General features: G+C 40.1%; 1 protein-coding gene and 1 pseudogene across 1 annotated transcript; one reads left to right on the top strand and one right to left on the bottom strand.

Moving 5' to 3' along the window:
- Positions 1–66: 66 nt before the first annotated feature.
- Positions 67–6,297, top strand: LOC131218965 (probable histone H2B.3; annotated as a pseudogene).
- Positions 6,298–7,037: 740 nt separating this feature from the next.
- Positions 7,038–11,602, bottom strand: LOC131249166 (aldehyde oxidase GLOX1-like). Its single transcript, XM_058249776.1, has 3 exons — positions 11,243–11,602; positions 10,772–10,932; positions 7,038–8,718 (listed from the first exon to the last, which is right to left on the bottom strand). Exons 1-3 carry the CDS (start codon positions 11,600–11,602, stop codon positions 7,545–7,547), a joined length of 1,695 nt encoding a protein of 564 aa, XP_058105759.1. The 3' UTR covers positions 7,038–7,544.
- Between the last annotated feature and the right edge of the window lie 11,452 nt (positions 11,603–23,054).

The following is a 23,054-nucleotide window of genomic DNA, read 5'->3' as shown; positions in this document are numbered from 1 at the left end:
TGAAATGAATTTATTGCAGAACCGTCAACATGTGGACCAAGGTGTAAGATCGGGACCATTCATCGGATGCCTCCCACAGTAAATCTACTCTATATAAAATTAAAATTTTCCCAATCATCATTTGGGCCATTACGTTCCTTGTTAACCTTTCATCAACTAACCATTGATTTTGTCATTTGCAATAGACCCACCTAGTGACCGACCTAGCTTGATTTTACAGGCCGGGGGCATGTTGATGGAGGAACCAACCAATGAGTGGCCCGATCTGACAGGAGAGTGCCGCGTGCGTGCGCGTGCATCAAATTGGACAATCACCGCAACACTTCCCTGAGGACAAGATTTTAGACCGACTTTGGCTGTGACGCGGAACCAAATGCATGCGCTATTCATCTCTTTTTTCAAGTTCATTTTATGGAATGAGCTGAAATGAATCACAAACATCAACCTGATTTAAAACTTTCTTGGGCCATAAAAAGTTTTTAACTACTGTTTCTTATGGTACAGTTCACTTAAGATTTGCATGTGCTTGAATTTCGGCTCATATCATAAAAGAGTTGACAAAATGAATGGACAGATTACGCATACAAGGTATACACGGAGGTGGGCCCATTGTTAGGGTGCCACCCATAACGCTGGCTCTGCTTCCTGCCCATGCTCTTATTGCATGAGGCCCAACGTAATGAATGTGTTTCACATCTACATTGCCCATCTATTTGTTCAGCTTATTTAAGAAGTCATCCCAAAACTTAATTATATCCAAATTTTAGTGGACCACACCATAGGGAAAGTGGTGAATGGGCATTAAAACAAGCATTACTACTTATATTAGGCCCTGCGAAGTTTTTACTGTTAAGCCCTCAATCATTACTGTTTCTTGTGGTGTGGTTTATCTGTGATTTAGATGTGCTTAAGTTTTTGTATGGAGTCTTTAAATGAGCTGAAAAACAAATGGACTAAGTGGATATAGAACCTATCATCAAGGTGGGCCCTAAGGTAATGGTAACACCCACAAGTAGGGGTATACACCAAGTCGAACCGAGTTGAGTTGGCCTCAGCTCGACTCGGCTCGGCTACTAGCTAACCCTAGCTTGAACTCGGCTCAGCTCAATCCTCGAGCTTTACTGGCTAGCTCGACTCGGTATGGTCAGCAACTTGAGCCAGTATGAGCCGAATTCGCCTGTGCAGCATTTTCACAAACACAAGGACTAAACCTTCTAAGCGACATAAACAATCAAAAAAAAAAATGGTATTTATTTCATATACATACCTTTCTTGCCACCAGCCACACTTCGTTGAGTCATTTCATCGAACACTTGGTGAGCAACATCAATATCAAAGTAACCGAGTCACTGAAGTGGTTCAATCCGAGTTCAATTCGAGTTGGGGTCGATCCGAGTCGAGTCGAGTCGGGGTCAGCTTGAACTCGACTCGAACTCATTTTCGAGCTCAAAAAATCAGCTGGACTCGACTCGAACTCAACTTCAAACCGAGTCAAATCGAGCTTTTTCGAGTCAAGTCGAGCGAGCTAACCGAGCTAGCTCGGTTCGTGTACACCCCTACGCACGAGACTGTTATCCCATTAACACCTAAGGGGTTGTTTAGCACCATGGATTGGAGGGGATTTGAGGGGGTTTCAAATCACCTTGGTTGCTTGGTAGCATAAAGTAATCGGGGGTTTCAAATCCAGGAGGTTCTAATCCCCTCTTCAATGGGGTTTGCAATTCACAATGAGAGCTTGGATTACACCTAAAATCATTTCAATAGTTATATGTGTAACATGTGTGTCACTGTACACTATCATTCTATTAGGCACATGACCCACTAATAATGATCAGCACCGTCCAAACATTATCCATGTAAATCAACATCGTCCAAACATTGTCCAGCACTGTTCAAACATTGTGCATATTAATCAACGATTAGAAATCATTGGTTAGTCACTCAGACATGATCTTGTGCTTGCGGTCCATCCGAGACTTGAAATTTCATCATTTTCAGGCAAAACATATATTTCAACGGGCTTATCACAACTATAGTGTCAAAATTTATATATCTCACTAATTAGAGATATTAAAGTTGATTTAGTAATTAAATTCAAACTCCTGTAAATATACCATGTATAGGTATTTTTGAATTAAAGTTGATTCACACTATAGGATGCCAAACACACCGGGAAGATTGTCGATCCACGGGGTTCCAAATCCACGCTCCCAAACAGGCCCTAAGCTTCCCTCATGTGGAGTGAGACGGTGAGACGCATCAAAGGGGCAAGTTAGTAATTTTGGAAGGAAGAGTTTTGTGATCTCAGGATGCCTACTCCACTTGATAGGCAGCACCCGGAAATTATACACCACTGTAGCTAATTCGCAGCCACAACAATAATAACCTCTGATTCGTGACCACTTGATTGTCGGTTGGATTTCTTTTTCATTTTTAACCTTCCAGTAAATGTCCACCAAACCGACAGTCAGATGATAAAATTGAGTGTAACTTTTGCTTCATGATACAATCTAAGCTTGAGCCATCATTTGGACAGTTTAATCTCTCTCCGCTTAGTGTGCAATTTCTAACTAATTTCCAAGAGCCAGCGTGTCATCATCGTATCAGCAGAGTATAAAGTTGAATTAGGTTCTGGGTGCCCGGCCGCGTATCAAAGTTGAATGACGCGCGTGTGGGCCAAGGTATCTTCTTCTCTACTATCTTAGTTGGCGAGACGCGTGAAACTCTTATTGAAGTCACGTGCGAGCGGATTTCTACACGTACATGAGATGTGCAAGGGAGGTCGGCACGTATGTGGCGGAACCGGGAGAAGGCAATCTTCGACGCAACTCTGACTTTGGAGGCAGTTTCCTGTAACAATGGTCTCCACCGTTGAAACCTTGCAAAGGCCACCATGATATTTATTTGTCGTCCAAGATTTGCTCGTAAGGTCACACGGACCTACACGAAGGCAAAACGCAAATACCAGCTTGATCGAAAACTTTTGTGACCTTCTAAGAAGTTTTCAATGATAAGTGTTAAATCCCCACTGTTTTTTGTGGTGTGGTCCACTTTAGCTTTTAATCTGCCTTATATTTGAGTTTGTGCTATAAAATGACTTTACAAAATAGATGAACGGTGTGGATATAACATATACACCATAGTTGGTTCACAGAGCCTTGCCACGTCAGCATTCTACCACCTTCAGTGCTGTGTTCTGCGTTACGCAATCCGAGTCTGACGGGGAGTGTGGGAGTGGTGGCCCATGCCATCTGCACAGGCCACTGTTCCAAAATTGGGAGGCGGATTTCCTTTGAAAAGCTTCCGTGCTTAGGATGCTAGGTGGGGTGAGAAATTCGTCCAATCCATCGGTTTTGTGAACTCACATGCAATAAAAAATAACGTGGTTCCAAAACTCAAGTGGACCACTTAAGAGAAAACAGTGGAGATTCAATGAATATTTATTGAAACATTTGTATGGTCACAAAACTTTTGTATTTGGCTAAAATTTAAGTGTTTTCGCTTCATCAATGGTTTAGATGACATATAGACATCCGTATGGATTTTAGGAAGGTTTCAATGGTAGGCATTTCTTTTCCCAAGTTTCCCTCTCATTTGTGGATCCGCCTCATTTTTTACTATATGTTTTATAATGAGCTTGCAAAATGGATGAATGGAATGGATTTCTCACGGACATCACACTAAACCCCACCTAGCATCTTAGAGCAGAAACCTCTTGCAAAAGCATTTCAGTTGGGAAAATGACATTTATTGGACAACTCGGACCATTAAGTTATGGTAAGTTTTGATAGGGGCAAATAAGGGTTGCTTATACTCGTGTGTCAACTGGCCCAACCCACTTGAGGTGGCTTCAAGCCAAAAGTAAATTGGTAAGCTGAATGGGCTAGGGTTAGAAATGTGATCCGTTTAACTAAGGGCCCGTTTGGATGGCAGGATTGAGAGGGATTTGGACGATTTAAGAGAGATTGCGGAGTCAAATCCCATAGCGTACGGGCGACCTCTCGTTTAGGCTGGCGACTAGATAAGAACGAGAGGGTATGTATGGGATTTTTTGTTGGTTCGTCAAATTCGGGCGGATCCTCCTCTCCTGTGTTGGATTGCGTCTCGAGCCCATCCCAGACCCATCCGCAATCCATCGTATGGACTGCGGGATGGGATCGGGGAGCGAGAGAAATGGTGGGAGTGGTGGCGGGAGGTGAGTTTCCGCGCGAATGTTGCCTATAAATGTAACTCCCGTCTATTTCGCGATGGCCATATTCCTCCATCACCGTTGTCATCGCGATCTGACGGTTGGGCTAAAGGCAGAGGTAGGTCTTCTTCCTCCGTCCCGACATCATACGCCATGCTCTATTATAAATCCTTCATGCATGTCAAACCCCCATCTGCGGCCCAGGGCCATGGCCCTTCGAGATGCATGGCTGTTGTTTGGTTTCTGTCATGGCTTCCGGTTATTGTGTAATATGTATGCATGTCCGATTTAAGCATCAAACTTCTAAATACATTGCTATATTTACTTTGTTTGTGCTTTAATCTTGCTCTGATCACTGGTTTGTTTGGATTTTTCGAAATTTCGCTGCTGAGGGTTTCGGGATTTTGGGGGTTTTGGACTAGTTGATTTCTCAATCCATGAAGTACCATGAAAATGAGGGTTTTGGGTCTTCTAAAATCAATTTTCTCTGATTACTCTATTTGTGCTTTAATCTTGCTATGGTCAGTGGGTCTTTAAAATCCTCCTAAGGCCCATTACACTGTTTATTTGACATCCAATATGTTGATTAGGTTGTGAAGGCCCAGTTGAAGAGAAGAAACAAAAATCAGCTTGATCCAAAACTTTCATTCCCCAAAATATTTTTTAATGGTCGACGCTCATTCAATACTATTTCCTGTAATGTGGTTAGTAGAAGATTGGGATATACCTCCTTTTTGGTCTCATATAGTAAAATGATCTATAAAAATACATGGACGGCGTGGATGAGACACAGACATCATGGTGGGGCCCACAGAGCACCAACCACCACGGATTACTAGCACCGCACCGAATATTGTGGGGCCACTACGTTTATCAGCAAGTGTGAACGTGCCAAACACACCTCTTTGTTGGAATGCATGGGATTACATTCAATCCCATGCCCGGCCAAACAAACTGTGAACGTGGATGTGCTGGATACGCTCGATCGTCCAAATAGACCCATCCATTGGACGCTGGATCATTCAATACAGTGGGATTGGAGACAATCCACTGACTTGCATTTAAGAGCATCGGTTTCTATGCAATCTACCTCATTACGACCTACTCTCTTTCAATCCTGCCGTCCAAACGGGCCCTAAGGGCCCATTTGGATACCACCAAATAAGTTGCTTTTTTTACTTACATCACTAGATAAGTGACTTATTCTAGATAAGTTTAATTTATAATTAGTTATAAGTAACTTTTTTTTTTTTACTTTAGCTTTTTCTACTTTTTATAAATTGCCGAAGATGGGCATCACGAGTAGAGTTGGGCACAGGACAACTCAACTCGTCCTAGTCGTTCAGATCCGACTCGATTCGAATTCAGTTGACTTCGTCCAATCTGAACTCAAACTGAGTCGAGTTCGAGTCACCTAGTAACTCAACTCAACTCGACCCGAAATCCAACTATGTACTGATTCAACTCGATCCGAAACTTGACTCGTGTGTGTGTGTGCGCGCGCGCTCGCGTGTGTGTAACCTAGATATGATGTTTCAGATCTGAGATGCCATGTAGGTGATGGAGAGGTTGCAACTGCAATTTTGCAGGAATATCCAATCTCTTCCCTCTCATTTACACCACATTTTATTTACAAACTTGCCATTCTACAATTTCATGACCCTAAAGGCAGAGAAAAAAACCCACAAAGAAAAAGTCAGCCTCTAAGAAGCCAGCGGAGGAGAAAAGGGCCGAAAAAACTCCTGCCGAGAAGAAGCCCAAGGCTAAGAAGTGACTCTCGAAAGAAGGCAATGGGGTGAGCAGAGACCAGAAGAAGCATTCGAAGAAGAACGCAGAGACCTATAAGATATAAATCTTTAAGGTCTTGAAGCAGGTCCATCCCAACATTGGCATCTCTAGCAAGGCCATGGGCATCATGAACATCTTCATCAACGACATCTTTGAGAAGCTAGCCCAGGAGTCTTCTAGGTTGGCCGGCTACATTAAAAAGCCCACTGTCATGTCGTGGGAGATCTGGACGTCCATTTGTCTCATCCTACTTGGGGAGCTTGGCTAAGCATGTCGTGTCGGAGTGCACCAAGGCGGTTACGAAATTCACCAGCTCTTAAAGATGGGAGTTTTGGGTTTCTTTCTTTTGGGTGGGTTGGTTTTTTATGGCAGTATTGTAAGTTCCTGGGTTTAGTGGGGTAGTTCTATAAGGAGATTTGGGGTTACGATTTTGTATTCCGCTCAATGCTTGGATGTGTTGATATAGACCGTTTTATTTGGAGAAAAAAAAAAAAAGAATCTCAATTTTGAGCAATGATTTCAGCTTGTGGATACCTGTTGCACCCGATTCGACTCCGTACGTGTGACTGGGTTGGACTCGGTCCGGATTAGTCTAGGCCAGACTCAGACTCAGATCGGGTTAGGCATGCTAGACTTGGTACCGAGTCAAGTCGAGTTTGAGTCAGGCCTATTTCAAAACCGAATCAAGTCAGGTTAGCCCAAACCTGGTTTGACTCAACTCAATGCCCACCTCTATCTGTGACAGGCCAGAGCAAAGAGTTTAGCTCCTCACTTTCACGAGAAGCGAAAGTGAGGAGAGGTTGATAAATACGTTGTTTGGCAAACATATTTATCTCCTTAATAAGTACAAACTAGCTTATCTTAAACAGCTTAGGATCCAAACGGGCCCTAAATGAGTTAAGCTTGACTGAACCCTACCTTATCCAACCTACCAATACAGGTTATTAGTGGGTTGGACCAGGTAACCTAACCCACATCGGAAGATGATTTATTATTGTTATTGTTATTTAATGTATGCACTCATCCATTGGTCTGGTTAGACTCTGCATGGCCCGTTGAGTAAATGAGTCAGGATTGGGCTGACCCCAACCCAGCCCAAAATCAATCAATTGCCACCCCAATTATTGTGCCACGTGGACAGCATTCTGTGAGATAGAAAACGTTCACATAGTTTGGAATATCCAATCAATTCAATTTGTAGTACATGGCCTATACAGGTTGGGCCCATCAATTTGGATGGTTTGTGTTCGTCTGATGATCATTCAAAATTTCCGGGTATGGACCCGGAGCATGGGCGTGGACTCTGCCAGAACCTACAAACTAGCCCATCATTCGTTTGCCAAGCAATGGGCCCACCAGCGCCATCCATCAAAGTGGGCCTCTACAAAGATCAAAATTCAAGCATGAAACTTCGATCATATTTCCACCATTTCCACCCCAACCAAAATAAAAAATAAAAATAAAAACTGCTTAGATTAAAGAATTTCCATTGAAAAATAAATCAATAGAGGGGGATTTTTAAAAAAATAAATAAATCCAACGTTCAAATTCAAAGAAATCTCTATTTCTACTCAATCCGGATCCATATACCCTTACTAGGCACCCCACGATGAACAACAAACACAAGATAATACCCTGGCGGAGCGATCGCACCCGTCGGTGGCGCCATGGCCACGATCTTATACATGGCCGGCCCCACCACCACTACCTCCCTCATCCTCAGCACCACCAACCTCTGGTTCATGGAGTACCCATGCGTCGTGAATGGCGGTGCATACATTGTCACCTTCAAGTCCGACCAATTCAAGTCCGGTTCAACCAACATAATCTGTATCGGGAACATCTGCCCGTATTTTATCGTTTCCATGGAAAATTCATACACAATCAACGGCCGATGTATCGCCAGCAAGGGATCCAAGTAAGGTGGCCAGAACTTCTCCACCCTCATTTCGGTGGGATATGGCACACCTGTAAAAATGTAGCCGTTATTCGTGTTGCTTCCCGCTACCAAGATGCACCCATCGGGCAACACCGCGCTGGTCGAGTGGTACATACGTGGTATCGTGGCTGGTTTGAGCCTCACAAATCGCTCGGCCTGTGGCTTCATGGTCTTGTAGAGCAACGGTTCGAGATTAGGCTCGCTTGCAAAACCCCATCCAGCTGAACCGTTCATCGCACCGTTGATCATCAGTACATCAGTGTTAGGTAACAGTAGCATGTCTCCCATCACCCTTGAACTCGGCATTAGTTCCGTCCTCCACACAGTGTCGGCCTTAGTTATCGTTATCCTACCGCATGTTTGTAGCGCCGGCACAAACTTCCCTTCAGCTGCCAGCTTGGCTGACCATGATGGGGACCCACCACACACCAGGACTTCAGCAGAGACGACCTTCCCTGCCTGGTCCCCACGGAGCCTTATCGGCAGGAGGACAGACATACCCGAGGACGGGTAGTTGCGCGACCCACCACGTAAGATAGGGAATTCACGAACAACGGTGTTGGAAGTGGGGTCGAGGAGGATGGAACGGTTGTTAGCAAAGATGAAGAGGTTTCCATCAGTCGAGAGGTGGACAAAAGGGTAGAGATTGTTTTCGACTTTGTCGGTGGTCTCCTGGAGGAATGGGAGCCTGAAGTTGGTGGGATTAGATTCGCCGGCTCTTGGTACGTATTCATAGCTGAACTGCCTACGGCCTCCAACAACGATGAAGCTGCCGTCGGGGAGGATCTGCTGAGTGGCATACCTGTTTGATCCAACATAGGACTGCTTCAATATATAACAACATATGATGCCTTGGAGAAGAGAAGAAGAGTTATCTATGACAATCTACAATTTGAACGAAAGGCTGCAAACGGATGGGCCTGGATTTTGGAGGCTGGGCCTACTTGGGCTTGGTTACATATGCTAGCATGGCACATTTGTGCAATATCCAAGCCATTCATCACAACATTAGTAGATTCCCTATCTGAGGAAAGAGGTTGGCCACCAATCAGGTGCGCTACAATTACCTGAACAAATGCACATGTGAACAAAATCAGGTGAAGTGACCAACCCATCCACTTATTTCTAAAATCGTAATGGCACAGAAGGGACCATCTTAGCAACTGCACAGTAAGGTACACATGATGGATATCCAACATGTAGACCTCTGGTCCACCCAGTGGGTGGCTATGATGTTAGAAATACGCAACAGATTATTTGGGCTGATTTTGCACAACTGTGCATTTATTCAGTTAATTTTGGGCCATCCTAGCAGAATGACTGATTTTTGGGGTAAGAATCTACAGTGTTACTCTTCTGTGGGGCCTCACCTTTGTTGTCGGTCATAGCCTCACCTTCAATGTGGGTCGTTTATCATGCAGGCTCACCTAGATGTGGCCATTCATTATTAGGTCTGACAATATGGGTCAGCCATCAGTAGACCCACTATCAATGTTAATTGTCCATTACGTGGGGCCCACTTTTAATATCCATTTCCCATCATTTAGAGCCCACCTTTGATATGTACCATCTATAATATTGTAAAACCCACCTTCAATGAGGGCCATCAGTCATAGAAGACCACATTTCACATCGACTACCCATTATGTAAAGATTACGTAGAGAGGTGAGAAAGAAAGTAAAGAGGCAAAAAGTGCAAAAAGCATATTTTATATATATATATACATAATTTCAAGGTATTAGGTGGAAATTAATTTAAAAAGATAACTTTTTATTACAATAGATATTTAAAATAAATAAATAAATAAATAAAACTTATGTGATGGTATCCAAACAAGTCCTTGCTAGGAGTAGGCCATAAGAATTAATAGGCCCTCTTATATATATATATATATATATATATATATATATATATATATATATATATATATATATATATATAATTTCAAGGTATTAGGTGGAAATTAATTTAAAAAGATAATTTTTTATTACGATAGATATTTAAAATAAATAAATAAATAAATAAAACTTATGTGATGGTATCCAAACAAGTCCTTGCTAGGAGTAGGCCATAAGAATTAATAGGCCCTCTTATATATATATATATATATATATATATATAAAAGAAGAAGCATAAATTGGCCAATTGTAATAACAAAATCCACCAAGAAAATCTGCACAAATCAGAGCCGTGGGCAGACATTGCTCCATGCAGGAGGATGGCCCTGCCATTAGCATTGTCCAGGGTAAAATGCTTGCTAGTTTTGACTGTTGGCATCCATCATTGTTAGATCCGAGTGTTATATATAGTTAGATGTAACCATTGTTTGGTCGTCCATTAGCGTCAGATCTTATTGGTGACCATTGATATATAGGATGAGTTCTGACCGTTGATCATCCATTACCATTACATTCGCCATTGAACATCCATTAAGCTCCCATTATCGCTATTTCACCATTGATCTTCCATCTGCTAGGTCTGATCGTCAATCACCCATTATCACTAGATCCCACCATTGATCTTTCAGTGTCACTATATTTGACCGTTGATCTTCCATTATGGCAAGTTCCAGCCATGATCATCCATTATCAATTTAATCAACCATTGATTTTCTATAATTGCTGGATGAGGCCATTGATCTTCAATGGTTGGTAGTACGGATGTTGATCATCCATAACCACTAGATCCAACCATTAATCATCCATCACCGTTCTGACCGTTGATCTCTAATTTGGACACCTGATCTTCGATCCTTATATCCAGTTCTTTACGTTGGCCCACCTGATCGTGCTTACACCTTATGTCCAAACAAACCCTAAACTAAAATTGATGAAAAACATGGAAGATGAAATACCATCTTTGCACAGATAGTGCTGTTGGGTACTCTTCCCAGTCACACGTGTCACATGGGGATAGGTGCCGCACCGCTTTGCCCCCTTCGTTCCAGCCACCAGTCTGCACGAGGGTTCCATCAGCCGAGAGCGCTCCCGATGAGCACCACGTGTCAGTAAGGATCTGTTGTTGGTGAGACGACTGTTAGTAACTCCCAATTTGGGATAGAGAAAATCCTCACATGCACGTTGATGCCAAAGCATGCATGCATGGATGAATGAAAAATACATAAAATATAAATATAAGAATGTAAATAGACGTGTATATATATATATGTGGCTCTACCTATGTATATTTGTATACATGTTTATATGTGTGTGTCAATCTCCAACACATCCATCTATCCAGATAGCTCTCCATCCATCTGCACAGGTGCATGCATGCAGGTATGTGTGTATGCATTATAAAAGAAGAAAAGAGCGTAGCAGTCAACCTTGAGAGGGCGGAGAGCTCCGGTTACAATGTCATATTCAACAGCGTGAGCCCAGCAATCCTCTTGGGTTTCCTTGTTGGTGGGATCGAACCGACAATTCCCGGGAGGCAACTGAATATTGGAAGGGCCGAAGACGGTGGCGTCGAACATGATAACCTTGTTGTGAGGCAACAAGACAATGTGCATGGCCGATACGCCGGAGTTTAAGCTAACAAGTTCCCACCATCCCTCATAACTGGTGTCGAAATCTGGTTTCCTTGATGGACTTTCCACGATCGGATTTCGAAAGAAGAACTGGGCCATTGCAGCACCGAAAAAGAGAGGGAGGAAGGTTACCGTTGATCGGAACAGGACTGCCATTGAATCTTCTTCAACGGGCCCTCTTCCTCTCTCCCTCACGCTTCTTCTTCTTCTGCCTCTCTCTCTCTCTCTCTCTCTCTCTCTCTCTCTCTCTCTCTCTCTCTCTCTCTCTCTCTCTGTTTTCTCTTTTGCTTCTGTTTTGTTTTCCTTGGCTCTTTATACATGTGATTTGTCAAGAAAACACCGTGCCCGTGAAGAGACTACTAAAATTACATTGTTTGTTTGCTATTCTTGAGGGGAGTCTACAGCTCATTAAGCTATGGTAAGATGTACACACCAGCTCAATAAAAAATGAAAAGTTAATCAATCGTATTCTCAAATTCGTTTTTTCCATTTTCTGAGAATTTTCAAAATCATAGGTGTAGTATTCGGTACCAAATTCACATTGAATGGGTCATCTTAACTGTCTGATCTTGTTTGTCCAATTTACACCTCTGATCATGTCTTTATATATATATATATATATATATATATATATATATATATATATATATAAAACACTGCCCTCCAGTTGGACGGTTATGATTGCTTGCATATCATTTTGATTGGTTTCATTAACGATAGGGCCAACAATTTGGATGGTCCAGATTGGTGCCCCGTGGATGAGTTGTCACAAACCTACCAAAATGCTGCGCGAATATCCTCCTTTACCTAATACAGGCCGTATTTTCCAGGAGAGTTATTTAATATTCTGGCCCCACATGACGCTTGATATGCAGGGATGTAGAAATGGTACATGTGGCATATATTAATTCACGTTAAACTGACTAAATGGTGGGATATACTCTCGTAAAAATTAGATTGGTTAAACCATCCAAACCTCTCATTCCATCTCCTTGCAACATTTTAATATTGTTAAGAAGCTCCTATGTTGTTTTTGCTTGTCTGAACGTTAATGAAAAGTCTACGTGACTCTACGCCATTATCAATAAAATTACAGAAGCAGATTGGGTAGAGAGTAACTCAGTATGCTAAGCTTATGGAATAGACTTCGTGGAGTCCACTGTGATGTATGTGCGGCTTCCATCCATTTTTTAATATCCTTTTAGGACATAAGCTCAAAATTTAAGCATAACCAAAGCTCAAGTGGACTACACCGTAGGAATTTCCGAAGGGCCATTCAATATAATCTAACTTTTGGTGTATTTACTAAAACCTACCTACCTTTAAGTTATTTAAAGTAATCTGCCTTTCTTTTTTGTCCGTTATTGATATTATAATGCCCGTTGTCGGTCTCCATTTGATTGCTATATGAAATGATTCAGTTTTATAACCGTATTTTATAAATGGCATATATGCCCTTCAGTAAAACTATTACAGTAAGACAACCAGTAATCATTTTTCACCAAAATTTTCATCTCCTCGCCTTTCAATCGCAATTTTCACTAGAGTATTCATCTCCTCGACTTTCCATCCCAACTCGCCTCTCTTCTTCGATCGGAACATGGAACATGGTCTCCCTTCTTCGATCGGAACATCGTTTCCCTTCTTTGATTGGAACCTCGTCCCCCCTGTCGATCGATCAGAAACCCTTTCTGGAGGGTTTAATTGGTAGCAGTTCTTCTTAGTTGGAAACCCTATTCGAATCTCTTCTGGAACTCCAGAGGCAGCAACTCTTCTTAGCAGCTCTTCTTAGAAGGAAACTCCATCCTCCTCTCCTCTACTCTCTTTTTTTTTTTCAAACAAAAAAGGTTTTTCCATTCCAAAAAGAAGCCATGTACATTCGGGCCACCCTTTACATAAAATAGGGGGCCTATCGTAAGAAATATAAAAAACTGCACAATTGCACCAAAAAGGACTCACATGATCCTTATCGATCCCAATCCGACTTTATCTGGAAAAATAATTCCTCTAACCTATTTTGGAAGCTCATAATGGTTACCAAACCATGAGTTCGCCTGAGATACACTACCAAGCCTCGCCATGAAATTTGCTCCTTCATTCCCTTCCCTCAGGACATGCTCAAACTGAATTAAACCTTTCCTCTTTAGTTGATTTATCCTTGAAATCCAAGTCCTCCATTTCCAACTAGGCTTTACAACCCCCTTTAATTATCATGTCTACCACTAACCTTGAATTAGATTCTATTTTGATTCTTGTGATACCCCTTTGAAGGCAAAAAAGAAGCCTGTCATGTACTGCCCTAAGTTCTGCAACGATGTTAGAACCGACACCATAACCGGCGACAAAAGCAAAGATGAACCTCCCCTTCTCACTTATACAAATACCACCCCCACCTGCTCTCCCTGAGTTACCTCTAGCTGAACCATCCACATTAATTTTAACCTAACCTGCTGCTGGCCTCTCTCATCGAATCACAAAGGCTCAACAAGAATCTCTTCTATTTGGATTGAAGCCACCCACCCTAGTCTGCCCACCCGACCATACCTCATCCAAAGAGCCATTGATCCGAGCCACCCACCACCCAATCCTAGCAGTTATTCTAAATCTGGATATAGGCTTACCTTCAAAAATTACTGCATTACGAGCTCTCCAAATTTTCCATATAATCATACATGGAGTAATCATGTGTTTCACTGATTTCCCGTACTTAGCACTTACCGCCGCCCACCACTGATTTAATCTGGCCTCTACTGACATTGCCGCCATAACATTGATCTCACACCATCTGCCAACCGCACACCACACTTGCTACGTTAACATACCTCCTCTCCTCTACTCGATTGATAGCAGGAAACCCTATTCGAATCTCTTACTCTCAGTGCTATGGTAATATAATACTAACCGCTGTGAGCAATGACAACATCTGTGTCTTCACTATCGTGCATATTTATAGATGCTTGTTGTGAGTGCAAGGCCCATGTAAAATGGTAGCATCCGTCACTTTCAGTTTTTTTTTTTTTTATATATATACATATTTTCCTGTGCGGGCAAGGCCCGTGTCTTTTTCTTTGTTAAATATTGTAAATGTGTCAGGTTCGTGGGACATGATGACTCAAGAAATGGATGGTAAAGTATCTTCTGTTTGGAGTATGCAGGACATGTTGAGGTGAAATGAACAGGAGCCCTACACACGTTTCTGTTGCCCTAATATCCTATTGTATTTGGGGATTTGTATAAGAAAAACCTAATTAGATTTGGGCATTTATTTACCCCAATCAGCAATCGAATTTAGGCTTTATTAAACCCTAATTCAATTTTAGAATTTATATAAGTGAACTTCAATTACAATTTGGGCATTACATTATCCTAATTCTCAATCAGCATGTGGGCATTATTAAACCCTAAATTGATTTTGGAGTTTTTTATTACTAAACTTGAATTAGAATTTGGCTATTTCATTACCCTAATTTTCATTCGAATTTCTTAATTCACCTAATTAGAATTTGACATTTTTACCCTAATCTCCAATGAAATTTGAATTAGGGTAATGAAACCCTAATCTCTAATGCATTTTAATACTTACATTTATTTTGCTGATCCCCTTTGAAATTAGGCACGTGTACACACTTGTTCTTGTAGCAAATAATAACAACAATGGCTATTACTGTGGTTGGATGGTTTGATGGATATTGAGGTTGGATAGTTTTGATGAATTTTCTTTTATCAAACTATGTTATAATGACCGTATGGTTTATCTTCTAACAAAGTTATACACTTTGATGTTTTCTCTTGTAGCAAACAATGACTACACTGGTTGTTAATGTGATTGGATGGTTTGATGGATATTGAGGTTGGATGGTTTTGATGGTTTCTCTTTTATCAAATTATGTTACAATGACTGTATGGTTTATCTTGTAGCAAAGACTGAATAGTTTCCAATAACTGTAGATTGATGTTTTGATGATTTATTTGTAATAAGCTATTAAACTTAATTTTTTTGTAGAATAGTTTCCAATAACTGTTGATTAATGTTTTGATGGTTTACCTTGTCGCAAAGTCTGAAAAGTAGGAAACTATTAAATTTCTCTTGTACCTAACTATGTATATTATAAAATATTTGGGTGTTCAAGTTGCGTGGACAGTCTGAATATATCTGTCGATTTTGCTTCTGTTTTGGATTATTTCATTCAATTAATGGGTTTTTAGGTTGCAAGGACAGTTTGAATGGATTTGTCGATTTTGCTTCTGTTTTGGATTATTTCATTTATTTGATGGGTTTGCAGGTTACATGGACAGTTTGAATGGATCTGTCGATTTTGCTTTTGTTTTGGATTATTTCATTTAGTTGCTTGGTTTTCATATCACAGTGATTGCTTGAATGAATCTATTGATTTTGCTTCTGTTTTGTATTCTTCCATTCAGTTGGCCTTTTCAAGTTGTATGGACTATCTGAATGGATATGTCAATTTTGTTTCTATTTTCGTTTCTTCCATTCAAGTTTCCTTTTCAGGTTATAATGACTGTTCAAATGGATTTCTCGATTTTACTTTTGTTTTTTGGATTCTTCCATTCAAGTACCATTTTCAGGTTACAGAGACTGTTTGAATAAATCTATTGATTTTGCTTATGTTTTGGATTCTTCCATTCAGTTGGCCTTTTTAGGTTACAGGGATTGTTTGAATGTCTGTTGATTTTGCTTTTATTTTGGATTCTTTCATTCATGTGTACACTTTTCAAGTTACAGGACTATTTGAGTGAATCTGTTTATTTTGCTTTTATTTTGGATTCATTCATTCATGTGTACACTTTTCAGGTTACAGGGATTGTTTGAATGAATCTCTTAATTTTGCTTTTATTTTGGGTTCTTTAATTCAGGTGTACACTTTTCAGGTTACAGGGACTTTTTGAATGAATCTGTTGATTTTGCTTTTATTTTAGATTTTTTCATTCAGGTATACACTTTTCAGGTTTCATGAACTGTTTGAATGAATTTGTTGATTTTGCTTTTATTTTGAATTCTTTCATTCAAGTAAACACTTTTCAGGTTACAGGGACTATTTGAATGAATCTATTGATTTTGCTTTTATTTTAGATTTTTTCATTCAAGTGTACACTTTTCAGGTTACAGGGATTGTTTGAATGAATATGTTGATTTTGCTTTTATTTTGGATTCTTTCATTCCAACGTACAGTTTTCAGGTTACAGTGACTGTTTGAATGGTTCTGTTGACTTTGCTTTTGTTTTGGATTATTTCATTCAGGTACCCTTTTTAGGTTACAGAGACTTGAATTGGATTCGTTTTGATTTTTCTTTTGTTTTGGATAATTTCGTTTAGGTAGAGGTTGTAGTGACTGTTTGAATGGAGCTTTCATTTTGGATTCTTTCATTTAGGTACTCTTCCTAGGTTATAATGATTGTTTAAATGTATATGTTGACTTTGCTTCTATTTTGAAATCTTTCATTCAGTTAGCCTTCTAAACTAGCCGGGACTGTTCGATTGGATCTGATAATTTTGCTTTTGGTTTGTACAATCTTCATCTATATTACGTTTCATTGATATTCTACTACAATTACTTCTATCTATACTCTCTAGTATAACACTTTTATGTTCATTTATATAAGAGCCCAAAGCAAATCAAAGATACGATTCGAAACTTTTTTTTTTCCTTCTATAAACTGAAGTTGTTGTCTTCTGAATTGTAATAAATTTATAAGAAGAAATTTTTTTAATAAGTTTTTGGAATTTTTTTTTATAATCAATAACGTAATTATTTGTGTAATCAATGAAGTTACACTCTCTCTCTCTCTCTCTCTCTCTCTCTCTCTCTCTCTATATATATATATATATATATATATATATATATGTGGGATTGAGATGTCCATCCATTTATAATTTCTTTGATATGTGGGCATGATCTTTGATTTGTAATTTCTGTAATTATTCAAGCCGTCTGTACATTTTGAAATATCATTTTAGGGCATGAGCTTAAAATGGAGCTAGATCAAGGGTCGAGTGTACCTCACCATGGGAAGCAATGGCGATAATGACCCTTACCATTAACACCTTCATGCAGTCCACTGTTATGCTTACCTTCCATACCTCTTGATAAGGTCACATAGACCTAGATGAAGGGAAAAGATAAATTTTATCTTGATCGAAAACTTTTGTGGCTCTCAATTTCTTAAGCAGTATACATTGAACCTTGTGGTATGGTGTGGTGTGGTCCATTTAGAGAATTCCATCTGGCTCATTATTGGGCGCTCATCACCTATAATGATTTGTCAAAATGAATGGACAACATGGATAAAAGACATATGTCGTGGTGGGTCCCATAGAGCCCTTGATAGGACAATCTGTCTCGATGGGCCACATAGAGCAACACCTGTGATTCTGATCTACTATGTTGTTTCAGCTCATGGCCTAAAACGATCGGACAAAAGAGATTGACAATTCTGATGATCTAGGAGGATGACAGTGGGCCCCACACTTTACATCACATGCCCGTCCCAAAATGTCGGGCTTATTCTCATGAAAACAAATGCCCTTAAGGAAAAATATGGTCATTTACATGCCTTAACAATGAATTTTCATATGCAACATTTAATCAACGTCAACAAAGTAGTTTTCTCGTCATCTTTTGAAACTATAAGCGCATTACTTTAAATAACTTAAAAAGTAAGCGGATGTTTGAACATCGACCAAAAGGCGAACGAATATCTTTAATTATCCTATTTCCTGGTTGAAGTCTACTATTGAAAACATTTTGAGGTACATAAAAGTTTTACATAAAAGTTTTGAATGAAGCCGATATTTGTGTTTTCCCATTTTCCTTTCATCCATATCATTAACCTTATAAACAGGTTTGATGACAAATAAACATCACTGTGGGCCCTAGAAAGGTTTTAACGGTGGATGTCATTATCCCATTGTTTCCGGTGGTGTGGGCCACTTGAGCTTTGGATATGCTTTAATTTGTGTTCATGCCGTAAAATGTTCTGGAAAAAAAAAAAGGAAAAAAAGAATCAACGGCACAGATAAGACATATACATTCATGGTGACCTCACAGAGCTTACTCAGTACGCATATATATAAAACCCTCTAGCTTACGGTCACTTGTTGTTTGAATTAAGACCATTGAATATTTTACATATTTAAATGTCCAATAAATCTATAGTAATCTAGTAGATGGATGATCAGGTAATATTAATATTTTTGTTCATTATACATTTAGACTGTTGCCCGTAATTAGGATGATTAATTTGAATTAATTATATTCCACGTATGAAATTTCTCAGTAATTTCGAACTGCCTGCCAGAGCATCAAAGGATTTCTCAATTTTCTATTCATAGAGGGTACCGAGTACCAAAGTCCAGCAGTTCCAGAGCGTGCAGGCAGGTTCGCAGTTTCGCGACCAACAAGGCTATTTTTTGTTAAAAGATCAAATCCGCGTTGGTTACGTGGATGTGAGGACGGTAACAGTCAAACTGGTCAACGAATGGTTTCGCATAGAGAAGAGACTCCCATACTCCGGCAGAGTGTGATGGATGATAGTCAAGCGCCAATATATTGTACACGTGGAAGATAATTGAACCGTCCACATTGGAATTCACATCCCGCTACAAAGATTATAAATCAAAAGTTTACACTGATTTGATAATCTAACTGTCGGATTTCTCTACATTTATTCGACGGCTGAAATGAAAAATTAGCCAAAGTTCCTAATTCAGCAAACATGTGTCTACAAATCATAGATTAGAATTGTTGAACCAGTCTGATTTTAGGGTTACTATCTGTACGGTTTAAATCCAGCTATTGTATGGCACGTGCACAATTTCTGTGAATCACGTATCAGCAATAACTCTCCAGAGCATAAAATAACGGATTCCACCTTTGATCTGCAAGTTCTCCATTCAAGTTCTAAAGCTTGCTATTTATTGAATGAAAAGGTATTTAATCATGCTTAACAAAGAGCGGTTGAGATTTTGACCGCTCCCCGAGAAATAAGAAAAGGATGGTGTAGATTTTAGCTGCTCACCATAAGCACCAAACCTGAATATCTAACATGGGTACTGAGAAGCTGGTACAGCATCGGAGATTTATGGGGCTATCATGCTGTTTGATTGACATCCTCTCCGTCCATCAGATGCATCCCCTCATGTTCACCGTACATCCCAAATATCAGCATGATTTGAAACTCATGTGGCAAAAAAATACAGGAATATTTCTGGAAAACACATCTAAGTTCATGTAATGCGGCCATTTGGAATTTTGGATCAGTCTAATTTGGATAATTTCTGGATCAAGGGAATTCTCACCTGATGAACGGTTTAGATAGAATAGAAAAACTATTGTGAGCCTACACATAAACGTATGGTAGTTAGATGTGGATTGCCTGCGACACCCTGTTCGAGAGGGGAGCGAATTAGGTGAGAACCTGGACTCACCCAAGACGGTGCAGCCGTTACGTGGGGCCCACCTTGACGTATATATTCTGTATCCATGCCGTACATCCATTTTTTCAGATCATTTTAGGGTATTATCCCAAAAATGAAGAAGATCCACTTATCAGGTGGACCATACCATAGGAAACAATAGTGGTGATTGGTCATTAATGGGCCACAAAAGTTTTGGATGTAGATGATATTTTCTTTTTACCTTCATCCAGGCTCATGTGGTCTTATCAACAGATTTTATGGCAAATAAACACTGTAAACATTAATGAACACCTTAAGAATTTTTTAATGGTAGGATGTTCAATAAACACTGTTTCCCATTGTATGATCCACCTGATTACTGGATCTGCTTCATTTTTGGGATAATATTCTAAAATGATCTGGAAAAACAGATGGACGGTGTGGATACAAAATACATACGTTAAGGTGGCCCCCACGGTAAGGGCCGCATAGTCTTGGGTGAATTCGGGGTCTCACCTAATCCACTCTCCGAGAGAGTTGTACTGTCGGAAGCTATTTGGCCCACCATCATGTTTATGAGAAAGCTACCCATATATTTGTTTTGCCGTTCCATTTGTTTTGCTAGCTCAAGTTAAGAAAATGAGCTCAAAATGAGGAGGTCCAAAACTCGAACATGCCCATGACAGAATACAATGTGAGGATTGAATATCAATGGTTACAAAATTTACAGAGCAACATAAGTTTTGAATCAAGCTAATATCTTGCATTTTCAGTTCTGAATCGCATATAAACATCAAGGTGAACTCGAAGAGGTTTCAGCAGTAGGCATTTCCCTGCTCACTTTTTCCTTGTCATGCAACCCATTTCAATTTTGTTTCTACCTCAATTTTTGGCTCATGTACTATCATGAATTAGAAAAATGTATGGATGTGATCGATTTCTCACAAAAATCATTATAGCCCCACCTAGGTTCTGACCACAGGAACTTTATTCGACTGGTTGAAGAAGGCAATCCACCCATTCCATTCCAATTACTTCCCGTGATTTTGGCCCAATTGGGCTGCCCCATTGGGAAGATATTTCTCCTCAAGGCCCAAAACACACATACGTACATTAAAATGGGTTCCACACAACTCTGTTGTTATACCTTTCAACACTACTTATCGCATGCATATCTCCCAAATGTCCTATTTTTGGATAGAGACCTGCTCGAGTGGCACCAGCAGCACCTAAGATTACATGGGTGATGTGCCCCCATCGAAAACTTGTATAGCCCAAAAAATTAGCCCGGTCCAAAACTCAAATGGGCCACAGCATAAGGAACATATTGTGTTGTTTATACATAATCAAAAGCATTTAGACCGTTGATCTAGTCCAGATGAAGGATCATGCCAAACTTCAGGCTGATTTGCGACTTAGGTTATTCAAGGGTGGGCATTCCCTCTCTGCTCGTTTCCTTTATTGTGGCCCACCTTAGTTTTGGTGTCGGGCTGATTTTTGGGTTCCAAGGCAATGCATTTGATAGACAGGTTGAATGGTGTGAATACATCACGTGAGCCCCACCTATGCTTGGTATCCTGGTCATCTTATGGGGGTACTGGTACTACTTGAGCGTAGCCCTTTCATGTAAACCTCTGATACTTTGTAATAGTATGATTGTTGCTATACTGCTAATGTAAAAAATTATACCATTCGAATTGTTATCCCCAACTTTGGGTGGACAATATTTCAAAAAAATAAAATAAATCATGATTTAATAATATAAATAACCAATTAATGGAAATTTAATTAATTTATGGTTCCAGGGGAAACATCCAAAGCTATGAATTATAAAAAATCTATTCACCAGTAAGAAGGTAGGATTGCTTAGACAAGAGGGTTTTTCAAAGATGGTCCTTTCAAAGCTTTTTTTTTTTCAATTTGAACTGTCCAAATCCGACGCAGGCATACCATTCAAATTGTGATCCCTAACTTTGGGTGGTGTATATATATATAGGCGCGCGGAAACGCTCACCTGCAAACTACTTACCACATACGAACATTTTTAAGAACTCATCATATCTGATGAGTCTTGAAAATTTGAATGGTCCACATGAAGTAGAACCTCATGAAACCCCCTGGTACGAATTTTTACTTTGATCCAAAACTTCGGTGGGCCATGAAAAATGCAAACAGTTTCTTTCCTTGATTTGAATTTCTCTATGCTATGGCCCACTAGAATCTTAGATCGGGGTGAAAATTTACCCTCCAGGGTTTCATGGGATTCCGCATCTTATGGACCGTTCGGATTCGACACCTATGACACGTGTGCAAAGGTACACACGTGTGTAGGTGAGCATGCCCCTCTCTCTCTCTCTCTCTCTCTCTCTCTCTCTCTCTCTCTCTCTCTCTCTCTCTCTCTCTCTCTCTCTCTCTCTTATATATATATATATATATATATATATATATATATATATATATATATATATATATATATATAGATATATAGTAATGGTCACTTGCGAACCATCCCACATGCTACTTAGTGCGGTCTAATTCTCAACGCAAAGAGGAAATTTGGATTGCGTTATGAGTAAACTCTGTTGGGCCCCGTGTGAGTGGATGTGGTCTATCCACGCCGTCCATCCGTTTCTCAAGCGCATTTTACTGGTTGAGACAAAAATTGAATCATTTCCAATGCTCAAGTGGACCATAGAACAGGAAACATTGGGAATAATAATTTCCACCGTTGAAACCTTTTTAGGGTCTATAGTGATGTTTATTTGTCATCCGACCTGTTCGTGAGATCACACAGATATGGATGAAAGGAAAACACAAATATCAAATTGATCCAAAACTTGTGGACCTCAAGAAAATTTTCAACGGTTGACATTCAATTCACATTGTTTTTTGTGGTGTGGCCCACTCGAGCTTTGGATATACTTCATTTTTGGGCTTAAGCCTTAAAATTATCTGTTAAAATGGATGCAAGGAGTGGATGGAATATATAAATCACGGAGGGCCCCACAGAGTTTACTCAGTACGCAGTCTGCATCCCTGCAAGAGACCTGGGCGCGGATTGGCTATTGACAGGGTGAGAATTGACGTCACCAAATTTCGTGGCCCCACCATGATATATGTTTTGTATCCACATCGTCCATCCATCTGGAGAGATCATTTTAGGATAATATCCAAAGAATGAGTCACATCCAA

Source organism: Magnolia sinica, chromosome 1, assembly GCF_029962835.1.
Source record: "Magnolia sinica isolate HGM2019 chromosome 1, MsV1, whole genome shotgun sequence".
In the NCBI taxonomy this organism is placed as follows: domain Eukaryota; kingdom Viridiplantae; phylum Streptophyta; class Magnoliopsida; order Magnoliales; family Magnoliaceae; genus Magnolia; species Magnolia sinica.
Note: the sequence above shows the minus strand (reverse complement) of the source record. Positions and strands in the feature narration are given on the sequence as shown.

Excerpts from the sequence above, each read along its gene's own strand:
- LOC131249166 (XM_058249776.1), bottom strand. The coding sequence starts at position 11,602 with ATGGCAGTCCTGTTCCGATCAACGGTAACCTTCCTCCCTCTCTTTTTC. Across the intron at positions 10,933-11,242 it reads GAGCTCTCCGCCCTCTCAAG|ATCCTTACTGACACGTGGTG; the intron begins GTTGACTGCTAC and ends CACCAACAACAG. Across the intron at positions 8,719-10,771 it reads GCACTATCTGTGCAAAGATG|GTATGCCACTCAGCAGATCC; the intron begins GTATTTCATCTT and ends TGGATCAAACAG.